The sequence below is a fragment of the Hyperolius riggenbachi genome, chromosome 3 (assembly GCF_040937935.1).
Source record: "Hyperolius riggenbachi isolate aHypRig1 chromosome 3, aHypRig1.pri, whole genome shotgun sequence".
NCBI classification, from domain to species: domain Eukaryota; kingdom Metazoa; phylum Chordata; class Amphibia; order Anura; family Hyperoliidae; genus Hyperolius; species Hyperolius riggenbachi.
In genome coordinates this window covers 377,898,755-377,913,774 of record NC_090648.1, presented here as the reverse complement: position 1 = coordinate 377,913,774, position 15,020 = coordinate 377,898,755, and the positions used below count along the sequence as shown (strand labels likewise).

General features: G+C 44.3%; 1 protein-coding gene across 1 annotated transcript in view; it reads left to right on the top strand.

The window, feature by feature from the left end:
- Positions 1 to 15,020, top strand: part of ATP6V1E1 (ATPase H+ transporting V1 subunit E1) — a 34,415-nt gene that overhangs the window by 7,042 nt on the left and 12,353 nt on the right. Inside the window, exons 3-6 of the mRNA XM_068273683.1 lie at positions 198 to 264; positions 3,446 to 3,535; positions 3,616 to 3,684; positions 4,681 to 4,775. Coding sequence (XP_068129784.1) covers positions 198 to 264; positions 3,446 to 3,535; positions 3,616 to 3,684; positions 4,681 to 4,775 — 321 coding nt within the window. The remainder of the gene's footprint in view (positions 1 to 197; positions 265 to 3,445; positions 3,536 to 3,615; positions 3,685 to 4,680; positions 4,776 to 15,020) is intronic.

Here is a 15,020-nt window from a genome sequence, read left to right as displayed (position 1 = left end):
GCTCCCTGGCTGTGCTGGTAATGATCTCCTTTCTGTTTCCACACACTGTAAGCTGTACAGTTCAATAAATACCTGGTTAAATTGTGCTCGTTGTTTCACAAACTGTATGTGAGGGGGTGACCTACAGGCTTCAATAGGATTGTATGGATAGGTGTGCCACTTTTTTTTATTTATTTTATTTTTTTCCCCCCTTTCAGTCAAATGTCCAATCTGATGAATCAGGCCCGACTGAAAGTGCTGAAAGCTAGAGATGACCTGATCAGTGTGAGTATAACCAAGAAAAGTACAAGTTTACCTATTCCCTTCTAATTGCCAGTGTGATCTAACTGCTGTGCTTGTCTAAGGCCTAGTGCACACTGAACGGTTTTGTAGCGAACCGCCGGCCGCATCCGCCTGTAAACGCTTGGCTAATGTATTGCAATGGGATGGTGCACACCGGCTGTTTGAGATTTTTGTCAAGCCGCAAACGCACCTCCTGCTGCACGTTTGCGGTTTTCGGAAGAGTTTTGTCCTCAATGTAAAGTATAGGAAAAACGCATAACGCTCTGAAAAACGCTACTTCAGAGTGGTTTGCCAGGCGTTTTTGTTACAGAAGCTGTTCAGTAATAGCTTTTACTGTAACAATATGTGTAATCTGCTACCCAAAAACGCACCCAAAATCGCTAGGTGTGTTTAGAAAACGTCTCTAAACATACCTAGAATCGCTCTGAAATCAGCTCCAAAAACCGCTAGCGGTTTGTGGATCTGCTAGCGGTTTTGGTGTGCACTGGGCCTAAATCATTTGTTCTATCTTTCTGTTTGATGTCAGAGGGCATACTCAGGATCCTCTGACTTGAGCTATGTGCAGACATGCTTCATTGTCTCTTAAGCTGGCCACCAACGGTCCAATTTCTAGCGATAAAACCTTTTAGCGATCAGAAATTCTAATCGGAAGTGAAATATTGTAATACATCGTTCACTACACCATCAACGAACCAATCTTTGCTTCCTATCTATCACAAACAAGAAAATCCAAATTTGGACGACATATTTTTTTCACACGGAGTCCACCAATGGAGAATATTTACAACCAATCCAATCAGAATTTCTGATTGCTCGAACGATTTTTCGCTAGAAATTGGACAGTTAGTGGCCACCTTTAGCATGATGGGGACAATGACTTTATGAGCTTGGGTGGCTTTGGCTACTAGCCTATACAGCTGGATGATGGTGGCCACATGGCTCATGAGATTTAGACTGCTGTGAGGGGTGGGGGTAAAGGCTTTTCTTTAAAGAGAACCTGTACTGAGTAAAATTATTTAAAATAAACACATGAGGTAACTTCAAATGAACATTACATAGTTACCTTGCCATCAGTTCCTCTCAGAAGCTCACCATTTTCTCCTTACAGTGATCCCTTCCAGTTCTGACAACAATTTGTCAGAACTGAAATATATCAGTTACTGTCAGTTACAGCTGAGAGGAGAACTGATGTGTCCATGTTTCCCTATGGCTCAAGTGGGCGATGTTACAGTTTAACTGTGTGCTGACCAGGAAGCTGTTATGGTGTAATGGCTATTTTCAAAATGGAGGACGGAGAATTCCCTTGATCACAGTGGACAAACAGGACGCAGGAGAGGAAAAATAGATTGAGTAGACTACACAGGAGGTAAGTATGACCTGTGTATGTGGATTTTGACTTTTAATTTCAGTTCAGGTTTTCTTTAAAGAAACTGCCAAGTCAAATTCCTTGTAAGTGTAAACATATTTGACCAAATAAAAATTATTCTGATTGAAGGACATCTGAGGTGACATGAGATAGCCAGGCACACAAATTACATTTTTTTTTTTATTATTTTTTTATTTATTTTTTTAGTACTTGAGCAATGTTTCTCAATGTGAGTACTCACATGAGCGATGAGCTTTCTTTCCAATTGCAAACGTGGCTCTGGCACCACTTTCTGAGCATTTGCACTTCAATACAAAGCATAAGGAAATCACAAAGCACTTTTAAAAATAAATACATTGTATGTATTCAGTTCCAGGTCAGAGTTCACTTCTTGATTTTCATCAGTAAGAAAACAAAAAAATCACCAAACAAATGCTTAGAAAAAGGGCTTAAAGGGGAACTGAAGAGAGAGGAAATGGAGGCTGTCATGTTTATTTCCTTTTAATCAATACCAGTTGCCTGGCAGCCCTGCTGGTCTATTTCTCTGCAGTAGTATCTGATTAAAACCAGAAACAAGCATGCAGCTAGTCTTGTCAGATCAGACTTATAAGTCTGAACCACGGAAACACCTGATCTGCTGCATGCTTGTTCAGGGGCTATGGCTAATAGTATTAAAGGCAGAGGATCAGCAGGGCTGCCAGGCAACTGGTATTGTCTAAAAGGAAATAACCATGACAGCCTCCATATACCTCTCTCTTCAGTTCCCCTTTAAAGGGGCACTATGGCGAAAAACTGTAAAATTTAAAATATATGCAAGCATAGACAAATGTTTGTTTGTTTTATTTTTATTTATTTTTTTTTTCTGGACTAAAATGAGCCATAAATTACTTTTTCTCCTATGTTGCGGTCACTTACAATAGGTAATAGAAATCTGACAGAAGCGACAGGTTTTGGACTAGTCCATCTCTACATAGGGGATTCTCAGCAAGGCTTTTCTTTATAAAGATATTACCTAAAAGCGATTTAAACAATGATGCTGGCCAGCTTCCCGGCTCGCTAAACAGTTTTTTTGGCAGTTGTACAGAGCAACTGCCATTCACTAAGTGCTTTTGAAAATGAATAAATCCCTGAGAATCCCCCTATGAAGAGATGGACTAGTCCAAAGCCTGTCGCTTCTGTCAGATTTCTATTACCTACTGTAAGTGGCAGCAACCAAGGAGAAAAGTTATTTATGGCTCATTTTACTCCGGAAAAAACATACTTCTTTGTATATGTTTGCACATTTTAAAATTTTTCGCCATAGTGCCCCTTAACTAAGTACAAATTGCTCTGAAAGCGCTCAGAGCTTGCAAGTGCGCTGGCGATTTCTAATGTTAACTAGGCCTTAACTGAAATGTAGTTTGGGCAGGTAAAGCCAGTACGATGTACAGCAGTGTTTCTCAACATTTTATAAGTGTGTACCCCTTTTAAAACCACGTACTCATCGAGTACCCCCTAGCATAGTAAACATTATCACACGTACCCCTTGACAAATATATATTTAATCGTAGCACATGATGATTGGTTCTAAACAATGTGCAAGCATTTATTATTGCTTTTGATTTGCTAAAATACTAATTTGGTGTTTAAATAAGAATTATAATTTTCTAAATCTCTAAATTTGTTATTCTTGGTTAAGTATATCAAGCCCAAGTACCCCCTGGACCCATCAGAAGTACCCCCTGGGGTACGCGTACCGCATGTTGAGAACCTAGGATGTACAGCATGTCCACTCATATCCTGTTTGCTCTTCGTTAGGATCTCCTGACCGAGGCAAAGCAGCGGATGGCTCGGGTGGTGAAAGATGCAGGTCGCTACCAGGCCTTGCTGGATGGGCTAATTTTACAGGTAACTATCTATTCTGATCTGTTGCTGGACTAGATCCCTACATAGAACCTTTCGATTCTGACGTCTACTCCTCTCTGCAGGGATTCTACCAGCTGCTGGAACCAAAGATCATTATCCGGTGCCGCAAGGAGGACCTGTCAATCATTAGGGTGAGCTGAAGGGGCAGAAAATGACTCTAGATGGAGTCTGCAATATATAGCTAGAGAAGTTGTACTAAAGCTCTTTACAGACCAGCAGCTCATCGGCTGCAGCATGGTACGGTTTCCACACTATCCTGCGTTTGTAAGAATTTGCACAAGATTCATATGAAAACTCCACTGTGACATGTTGTTTTTTTATGGTGGTTTTAATGTACATCTGTTTAGCAGGTGGAGTCTGGTAGCCAGAATTATCTTCAACTAATTCAAGTGTCAAAGGGGCACAATTACAAAAACTGCAATATTAAGATTTAAGTACATTTATCTCACGTATCTTTACACATGCATAGTAAAACACACTGTATCTGTCAACAGTATTTTTAATATGCTGGCTCTAACCTCAAATTTTGGCTTAGTCCATGTACTAATGTGTGAGTGCCAGGGTTTCCTCTATCAAAGGTTCTTACTGATGGGCAGTTTCTCGGTCCATCTGCCAAAATAGTGAGCAAGCAGGTTTGGCTTCCAACAGGTTTATAGAGATCCTTACCAAGGAGTACTTTTTTAAAAGAATAATGGAAACTTTTAAGTTCTTCCATGAGGACTAGTCAAACACTTGTCAGTAACAAGAACGAACCATCAGAGTAAAGAAGACTTGCTGTAATCGACAGCTGCATATAAAGTCATTTGCAGTGTATTCTACTTCGCAATGAATGTACGGGTCACATTTGTATGCAAAGAAACCCCACCTCCAAAAATTGTCTCAAAATAAAAAATCCAGCAAGGGGAGTCCCTGGTAATGTGGAGATCTCAGTCCAGAGTGCCTGATAGGAAAATTCAGCAAGGGAAGGAGAGCCTCTGGTAATATGTGCACCAGAGCTGGGAGGTCAGGAGTGCAGAAATCTCACATGAAGTCCCAAAGAGATGGGGATATATTCGTGTTTAGATGAATGTGGTGTGTTATGTTGGTAGTTCTGATGTAGTGTACATCTTCTGCTCTCCCCATCCCAGAATTCTGTGCAGAAAAACATTCCCATTTACAAGGCAGCAACAAAACGAGAATTGGAGGTGGTCATTGACCAGGACAACCATCTTCCCTCTGACATGTAAGTATCTGCCAAACACATCTGAATAATTGTGCAGCACATGAAATCTGCCTTAAAGGAGTTATCCGGGCAATTTTAATAAAACAAACGCTACTTACCGGGGGTGTCTTCCAGCCACAAGCTCCCAGGACCTCCCTCGCCGCATCTCTGCTCTCAGCCGTTCGCCGGAGCTCCGACCCGGTCCCCGGCGATGACGTCAGAGCGACCTGGAGGTCGCTCTGTACTGCGCCTGCGCGATCGGCGCTGTCAATTACCGCCACGTGAGCCGGAGCGGACTGCGCAGGCTCAGTAGTTCTGCGCCTGCGCAGTCCGCTCTGGCCCACGTGGCGGTGATTGACAGCTCCGATCGCGCAGTACAGAGCGACCTCCAGGTCGCTCTGACATCATCGCCGGGGACCGGGTCGGAGCTCCGGCGAACGGCTGAGAGCAGAGATGCGGCGAGGGAGGTCCTGGGAGCTTGTGGCTGGAGGACGCCCCCGGTAAGTAGCGTTTGTTTTATTAAAATTGCCCGGATAACTCCTTTAAAGAGAACCCGAGGTGGGGTTCTGAGAACAAAATCCCCATACAGAGGCTGGGTCTGTCTATAGAGCCTAGCCTCTGTTGCTATTTAGATCGCCCCTAAGCCCCCCCCCCCCTGCGCTCTGCAATTCGCTCCGGTCCCTTCCCTCCTCGCTGATTGGAAAGAAGGGACGTGGGCGGGGACCGGAGCTCAGCAGGAGGTGGGGGAGAGCGGAGACTGACGTTACAAAGGTAAACCCAGCCGACAGCGCGGCTGTGATTTATGAGGTCTCCCTGAGCGCAGGGGGGATTTAGGGGCGATATAAATAGCAACAGAGGCTGGGCTCTATAGGCAGACCCAGCCTCTGTATGGGGATTTTGTTGTGAGAACCCTGCCTCGGGTTCTCTTTAATTTGTCATTTAATCTGCTGCTCAAGTTAGTGTTGCACTGCCGCCTATTGGCCAAAGCCATTCTTTTGTTTGATCTTCATTGGTATAATAGGTTATACTATATATAAATTGGGTGATCGTCCTTGGTATGAGGTTTTTTATTTTAATTGGGCAAACCAGAGCGTATTTGTTTTAAATTTACCAGTATTTATACAAGGAAAAACTAAGCTGTTTGGATAGCTGTTCTGGTCATCTGGATTTGGCCAACTTCCTGGAACCTACAGGATTTTGAAATGGTTTTAGCTAATGACAGCAATAATTGAAAGGAAACCTCCAGTTCTGCTCTATAAATTGCAAGGATTCATGGCAGACACTTCAGCATTCTTAAAGAGAACCCGAGGTTGGAGGAAGTGACGCGGGCGGGTAGCGCCGATACTGAGGAGGTGGGGGAGCGGCGCTAACAGACAGGCGAGAGGTAAACATTGTGCTGGCGACACGCTGCTTGTCGCCAGCACTGCGGGGTCCTGGAGGCACACCATGGGGCAACAGAGGCTGGTGTTGGTGTGCACAACCAGCCTCTGCCCCACTAGCATAAGTAAATCCCACCTCGGGTTCTCATTTGTTTTGCATGTGAAACTGCAGCCATTTCACATAGTTCTTGGTAGACTATGGGGTTGATGCGCTAAGTACCAGTAATATTGCTGTGCGCAGGTAAAAATACTGTTCCTATCGCCAGCAGTGTAGTGTTATGCTATTCATGTACCCTGCGGTATGATTACCATGAGCATTAACGTAACGTGGGTTACCATAGTAATGCTTGCATTCATCATGTACTGCATGGGTTGCCAATAACTTAAACCCATGATACAATGCTGGTTATTGTAACAGTAATATTATTGTGCACTGCTTGCGCACACTATTACTGGCACTTATTCAGGGCTGCGGAGTCAAAGCAATTTTTGGGTACTTACAGAAATCCGACACCACAGTTTATGAAACCACCATCTCTAACACCACAGCCCTGCACTTAGTGCATCCACCCCATTGATAAAGCTTCTTGTCACTTAGTGGGTTAGATCACTTTTGTTCAATATTTTTATTGAAATTTTATAACCGTATATAAAAAAAAAAAACAGTTGTACACGATTGTAGCAGCAGGTAGTGTAGCCCGCACAGGGGAACACATGGGTAAGCTAAACCATGGTTGAGAGACAATCCGGCAGTGCACAGCATCATGTACTGGAAAAATCACAACCAGAAGTATAAACATGTACAAATCAGAACATAAAACATAGAACATGAACGTTCAAACCTGAGGGGTTCTCGACGGCCAATGTCGAGAACCCGTAGTCCTGAAAAGGCTATTGGAGGGAAAAGAGGATAATCTTACTTCTCCCTATATACCCCCACCTCTTGCCCAGGAGAGAGCGAGTTAAGGAGGGTAGAGAAGTGAAGAAAAGATAGGAGGGAAGAAAGAGTAAGGGGGGGGGGGAGAGAAAAGGAGAGTCCTAGGAAGGGGTGCAAACGAGCTCAGCAGGTAGTGTACAGATCAGCATCATACACACTTGAGATAAGTCTTTGGAAAAGGCAAGATCACAGACCAATTTTACCCCCTTCCATGTAGTATGAGAGCCATGCCTACACAGTCTATTCTATGGAGCTGCACTCCCCATCAGATAAAATCTTTGCAAGATGCTGCACACACATGCCCGTACACATTCAAAAGATCAGTATCTGCAAAAGATCTGTTCCTGCAAAAGATCCATTCCTGCAAGATGCATTCATAGTCTATGAGATCTGCAGATCATCATACACACCTTGTTTAACAGGCAATCATCTGCAGATCAGATCCACCAGGATGGATTTTCAGATCTGCAGATTGCCAGATAAGGATCTGCAAATTTCAGACTATGAATGCATTTTGCAGAAATTGATCTTTTGCAGGAAGAGATCTTTTGCAGATAATAATCTTTTGAATGTGTACAGCATCTTTGTGTGCAGCATCTTGCAAAGATTTTAGCTGATGGGGAGTGCAGCTCCATAGCATAGACTGTGTAGAGTATGGCTCTCATACTACATGGAATGGGGTAAAATTGGTCTGTGATCTTGCCTTTTCCAAAGGACTTTTTTTTTTTTTTTTTTATCTCAAGTGTGTGTGTATACAGCATTAGCCTGGAAATTCCAGGGCTGCCATATACGGAGACATTTCTTATGTGTACTGCGGAGGACGCTTGTTAGTTTTTCGTTGATCATAAAATCTGACATACGTGTTTTAACTTCTAAGAAATTAGTGGGTGTCTTCCAATTCTTTGCCACCGTCATTTTAGTGGAAAGTAAGAGGAAGGAGGCAAGTTTGTTTTGATTCTGAGTCCATTAAACTTGCCATGGAAGAGTGGGTTGGTTCGCTGAGCATGTTGAAGCTGAGCAGGGGTTTCAGGTTGTCCAGTGTATCGGAGGCTTCTCCTGAGACTGTGGCAGGCTTATACCGGCAGGTGCGCGAACCGGAAGTTCCGGGCAGAAGTGACGTCATGCGTCCCGCGTCAGCTGATTATGGGGTGGCAGAGGCCACGACATTGAAATTGTTTGCAGCTGCAGGTAATCCCCTTAGGGAGAGAGAATGAGGGAATTCTCGATTCACCATTGCTCTCGGTGATCTTGGAGGACGCTGTAGGCTTTTCTCTTCTGACTTCCGCAGAGTCTGGCGCCAATCCCTCTTTGGTGAACAGGATGGGTTTTTTTTTTTTTTTTTTTTTTTTTTTTTTTGGTCAATGGCTACTTCTGAATAGCTGACAGTCTGTCTTTGGGGCTTCAGGCAACAATTCAGGCAACAAAGATAAAGACAAATCTTCTGGTCAGCCTGTTCAGAGTGGACAATCTTCTACCAGACCTGAGAAACGTTGTGCTATGTGCAATTCTCGTTTCTACTCTTCCTCTTCAAAGAAACTTTGCCCATCCTGCAGAGAAAGTTGTTAAAGAAGAATCGATGGATGCGGGCCGAAATGGCTTCAGCTATTAAAAAGACACTGAAGCGAAAAAAAAGTATATTATGATTTTGTATGTGTAGCACAGCTAAGAAATAAAACATTAAGATCAGATACATCAGTGTAATTGTTTCCAGTACAGGAAGAGTTAAACTCCTGTTATCTCTATGCAAAAAAGCCATTAATCTCTACGACTTTCAAAGTCGTGGAGAGGGCTGTCTTCTGGCTTTTATTATCTCAACTGTAAGTGAACAGTTTTCTTTTTCTCTGCCAGAGGAGAGGTTATTAGTTCAGACTGCTCTGAAAGAATGATTTTGAATGCAGAGTGTTGTGTAATCTGCACATATTAGAGAATGATGCAATGTTTGAATAATTACTAGAAGATTAGCAGCAAAGAAAATATTCTTATTTTCAGGTATATAGTGTGTTTTCATAGTACACAACCAATGCATTATATCATATATTTTTTTTTCGCTTCAATGTCTCTTTAAGGAAATTATAGATTCAGCAATTGCAGATTCCTCCGTTGCTTCTGCTGCTATGGCAGTTCCTACCCCATTACCAGTACCTAATGGTTAGTGATGGTTCCAGTCAGCCGGGGGAGACCTTGCCAGCACCTATTTCTCCTAATCAGTCGGTTTCTAAACTAAAGATAAAGGATAATGAATCTGAAGCCTCTGATTTCAGGGGCAAAGGGAGAAATTTCATCTTTAGAGGAGATTTCTGGGGAGGAGGATGAGAACTCAGAAGTACCTCAAACTAGCTTTTTCACCTAATTTAATGAAGGACTTGCTAGGTGCTATGCAGAGCACTATGGGTATTACAGTTGAACGTAAATCCTTGACACCCCTGGATCAGATGTATGTGAGCTTGGCGGAACCCCAGAATTGCTTCATCCCAGTCCATTCCTCTCTAAAGTCTGATTGGGAAGGAAAGGGATGACCCTGAAAGGAGGGCGTCTTGGCCAAAGTCCTTTCCCGTTATCCTTTCAGTCCGGAGGACCAAAGGTTCTGGGGTCTGGCTCACAAGTTGGACCTATCATTTTTGAGGGTGTCAAGAAAATCTGTTACAGTTTGAAAATGTTAATTTAAAAGATCCTATTGATAAAAAGATGGATCACCTTTTACGAAGAGCTTGGGAGTCATCTTTTTTTTTTTAATTCTCTCTAAGAAAGATTCTCTTTAAAGGGGAACTGAAGAGAGGTATATGGAGGCTGTCATGTGTATTTCCTTTTAATCAATACCAGTTGCCTGGCAGCCCTGCTGGTCTATTTCTCTGCAGTAGTATCTGATTAAAACCAGAAACAAGCATGCAGCTAGTCTTGTCAAATCAGACTTATAAGTCTGAACCACTGAAACACCTGATCTGCTGCATGCTTGTTCAGGGGCTATGGCTAATAGTATTAGAGGCAGATGATCAGCAGAGCTGCCAGGCAACTGGTATTGCTTAAAAGGAAATAAACATGACAGCCTCCATATACCTCTCTTCAGTTCCTCTTTAATTTTTTTTGCAGGAGTCTTGACGCATAAGATTAAGATACAACTTTTTAAAAACAAATTGTAAACATCACTGGGAGGGTGAAGGTGCCCCCCAAAAAAATACTATGGATGTGATTAATGTAAAATGGCTTACCTCTATTTGTGCAACTTGTGTGCTATTGGCTGGCCATGTACTATACAATGTTGGTTGTTCAAACTTATGCAATAAACTTATCAGACTAATCTTTTCAATTTCCTTACACTGCATAGATTTAGTAAATTTGTGAAGTCAAGGTGTGTGTTTGTCCAGCCACCTTGTCCACTGAACCATCTTTACAGTGATCATCTATTGTAATATGAAACTCCTGCAAAGAACAGTTTTAGGTTTTACTATAAATTACTGCACATTGCCTAAAGTGAAACTAAATTCAGAACTTCCTCTCTGCTATAAAGGAATGCCACAGCATATCCTTAACCACTTGCCGACTGCCTACTACCTACTACCTATGGGCGTCGGCAAGGTGGCTCCCCCAGGACCGCGTAACGCCGATAGGCAGCACCTGGGGACTAATTAGCCGGAGATTGTGTGCATCCGCCGGCATTAGGCTCCGCCCATCTGCGCCGTCAACCCGATGGCCAATTAGCAGTGCTGGCGGGTTGTAAACACCCCAATCTCCCCGTTACTAATAGTATAATACACTTTGTTAAGCTAACAAAGTGTATTTTACTGGCTGCCTCTGCCCCTGGTGGTTCCAGTGATCGAGCGATCACTAGGGGAGGAGGCAGCCCTTCTAGCAAACACACACTATCCTGCCCCCGATCGCCCACAGCACCCCTCAGACCCCCTCCCCCTGATCACCCCCTCAGACCACTTTTTGCACCCATTAATCGCCCCCTGTCATTATCTGTCAACGCTATATTTTAGATTGGGTCCTAAACTGCCCCCTGGGGGCTCCTGATTCCCCCCCCCCCCGTGTACTGTATACATCTCTTCTCCCCTGTAATCACCCCCTGTAACCAACTGTCACTGCCACCCATCAGATCAGACCCTAACCTGCCCCTTGCAGGCACCTGATCGCTCGCACCCGCAGACCCGCCCTCAGATCACCTCCCAAGTGCATAGTTTACATCTGGTCTCCCCTGTAATCACCCCCTGTAACCACCTGTCACCCATCAGATCAGACCCTAATCTGCCCCTTGCGGGCACCCAATCACCCACCCACACCCTCAGACCCCCCCCCCATCACCTCCCCAGTGCATTGATTGTATCTATCCCCCCCCCCCCTCTAATCACATCCTGAGACACCCATCAATCACCTCCTGTCACCCCTACCCATCAGATCAGGCCCTAATTTGCCCCGTGTGGACTCCTGATCACTCGGCCAAACCCTCAGACCCCCTTCCGAACACCTCCCCAGTGCATTGATTGCATCTATTCCCCCCCCCCCTCTCTCTAATCACCCCTTGAGACGCCCATCAATCACCTCACCTCCTGTCACCACCTAGCACTCCTACCCATCAGATCAGGCCCTAATCTGCCCCCTGTGGGCTTCTGATCACCCGGCCAAACCCTCACCCACCCCACCGCGGTGACAGAATTATTTTTTCTGATCACTAAAAAAAACTGTACAATAACTGTGGCGCTGTAAGATCGCTTTTTTTTTTTCTCAGTGACCACAGCTTTCTACTTCACAAGTACTTCCTTTTTGCTAGGTAGGTGCTCTTTTTTTTCCTAGGTAGTCTCAGAGGAATACCCCCTAAATTTAGCAGTCAACCATGGCAAAAGTGTATTCTGCTGAAGAGGCCGCCGAGATTCTGACCCAGTGGGGGTGAGTACGATTGGGAAGTCTCATCTGGGTCAGAATACAAACCATTGAACAGCAGTGGCTCTCTGACCAATAGCAATGACAAGGTTTAGGTCCTGGCTAGAGCCAGGCATACCACACCCCATGTCACTGGACTGCAGGATCAGACTCAAGGGCAGCAGTGGTGCTAGCGCTGATCCGAGTTTTCTTGGTGAGGCATGCACCAGCAGCGTTGCATCTCCTGGACCTAGCACCAATACTACCGTAGACCCTGGTGAAGTGGCGAGCACCAGCATGGTAGTAGAAACTGGTTTGGTGGCACGTGTGCATTAAGGCCCGAGTCGCAGCCACCAGCAAAACCAGCCCGTATTACCCATAGTCTCCCAGAGGTGCTGGCAAATCCCAATTGGCAATCCCCTTTCAACGCCCAGTCTGGAGTCCAGGTGGAGACAGATAATCTAGGATTGGCCCTAGACTTTCATCTGTTCTGCACCATGGATCTGTACGACTTAATTGTGGCTGAGACCAACTGTTATGCCACACAATACGCAACCGCCAATCCGAGAAGCTACCATGCCCAGCCTTTTCGGTGGAAACCACTCCAAGTCTCCGAACATAACATTTTTGGGGGCCTTCTCCTTAACATGGGTCTAGTAAAAAGAATGTATTGCAGTCTTCTTGGTCTACGCACCCAATATATCACATGCCCATGTTCTCTGCTGCCATGTCCAGGTCACTATTTGAGAACTTCCTGCACTTCAGTACCTATACAACCTGTCATCTAAGAGGCTACCCTGCTTATGGCCGGTTCCACAAAATTCGGCCCCTCATAGACCACCTGTCATCAAAATTTGCAGCTGCTTATACCCCTGAACAGTCATTTTGAGGCATTTGATTTCCAAACTTCCCTAAGGTATTCCGTTAGGTGTATGGTGAGTTCATAGATTTTCTTTTTTTTGTCACAAGTTAGCGGAAATTGTTTTTTTTTTTTTTTTCACAAACTTGACAAAAATAAAATTTTGCAAAAGTATTAAAGGGAGCTCTGGGCTAACCCAGAGCTCCCTTTCTTAATACTTTTGCATTGTCTGATCACTAAGGTGAGACGGGCGCTATATATTGCTATATAGTATTGGGTGGATATCCTGTTTGCTGGTGCTTCTATTTGAAAAATAAAATTTTCTATGAACTCGCCATACTAACGGAATACCTTGGGATGTCGTCTTTCTAAAATGGGATCACTTGTGGGGTTCCTATACTGCCATGGCATTTTAGGGGCCCTAAACCGTGAGTAGTCGTCTGGAAATCAAATGCCTCACAATGACCTGGGAAATCCTAAAGGTACTCATAGGACTTTGGGCCCCTTAGCGCACCTAGGCTACAAAAAAGTCACACGTGGTATTGCTGTACTCAGTAGTATAGTGTTTTGGGGTGTATTTTTGTACATACCCAGTGTGTGTGTGATAAATCTCTTACAGAGATTACATGCACGTACGTACGTTGTATACCATAGTGCCTAGTATACAGTTCAAGTTTAATTTGTCGATTGAATATGCTTTGAACGCTCTTGTGCTGTCGCTGCTGGGAGACACCTAACCCGCACCCCTCTTACCTTTACTGCCCGGTTACTATTCCCTATTACTCTATAATGCCTACACCCCGGGGTGCTTCGGCGTCCCCCTTTACTGGGCCTTTTCCATTTTATTCCGCATCGAGCTAAATTCGGGGTGTCTCCCCTCTCCGTAGTGCGGGCGCGGCCATAGGGGTAACTTATGAGCAGAAATGCTTATGGGTGCATGACTGCAACACAATACATTCCAGTCTTTGATAATTTTCGAAAACGCGGCCTCAACTGTGACGTATTTTATTGCAATGTGTTTAATGAATATGGCTGTGCAGGTGACACTCACACGGTGCAAAGAGTGGGAGCTTGCCACGTGGATGTGGTAAGTTGCAGTACCCCTTAACCCCCTTTCTTTTGCTACAGTTTTAGGTTCTCCCCTCTGTGGGGGAGGCCCCCCCTCGCCTGTTGTCTTGGGTGCGGTGGGGCCTCCCCCGCATGGGGTGGACTTGTGTGTATGTGATTTTCCCCCCCCCCCCCCCCCCCCCCAAGCAGGTGCCACAGTTGTTGCTGTATCTTGCTTAGTAGACTGTTACTGGTTTTTGGGACTAAGGGCCTATCTGCGTTTTAGATGGTTCAGGGTGGGATAAGGGGTTATGGGTTTTTTTTTTTTTTTTTTTTTTTTTTTCTTTTCTTTTCTTACAAGGTTAATTTTATGTTTTCCACATTGACAAATCCTCCCATTTGGTCATGGTATCATTACTGCAGCTTGTACACCTCCAGGGCGAAACATATCCGCTTTTAAAGTAAACCGAGATGTCACTCACTAAATTGAAAGTTAGAAGTTGGAATGTCCGCGGTCTTAATGACCCTATGAAACGTCAGATGATTATGACATATCTCTATCGTCATAAGCCAGATATCGTAGCTCTCCAAGAAACGCACTTTACAGGTGGGAGGACGCAGGCACTAAAACGTGGCTGGGTAGGATGGTCATATCATTCTTCCTACTCTCAGTACTCCCGTGGTGTATCACTTCTCATTAAAAAGTCCCTTGCGCTCCAGGTATTTGTAGTCAAAGAAGACTACATAGGGAAATACGTTTTCATGCACTGCAGAATTGCTGGTATTCCCATTTTAATTCTAAATGTTTATATTCCACCCCCGTATAACTCATCAGTTATTAAAGAGGGTGTTTAGTTTATCCTTGCTCACCCAAGTGACTTCACCCTGTGGATGGGAGACTTTAATGCGGTATGTAACCTGTACATGACCGTTATCCACCCAAGCAAGATAAACCCACCAACTTTGCTAATCTTATGAATTAATTGCAATATCTGGATGCATGGCGCCATTTTCATCCAAACCAATGCGATTACACATGCTACTCTGCCACGTTTGCTTCCTCCTCCTGCCTAGATTACTTTTGTTTCCCCTACTATACTGCAGGCGATGACAAATGTTGACATGCTGCCCTGCCTAATCTCAGATCACACACCTATTTGCATAGAATTTACCTGGGGGCAACAATCCCC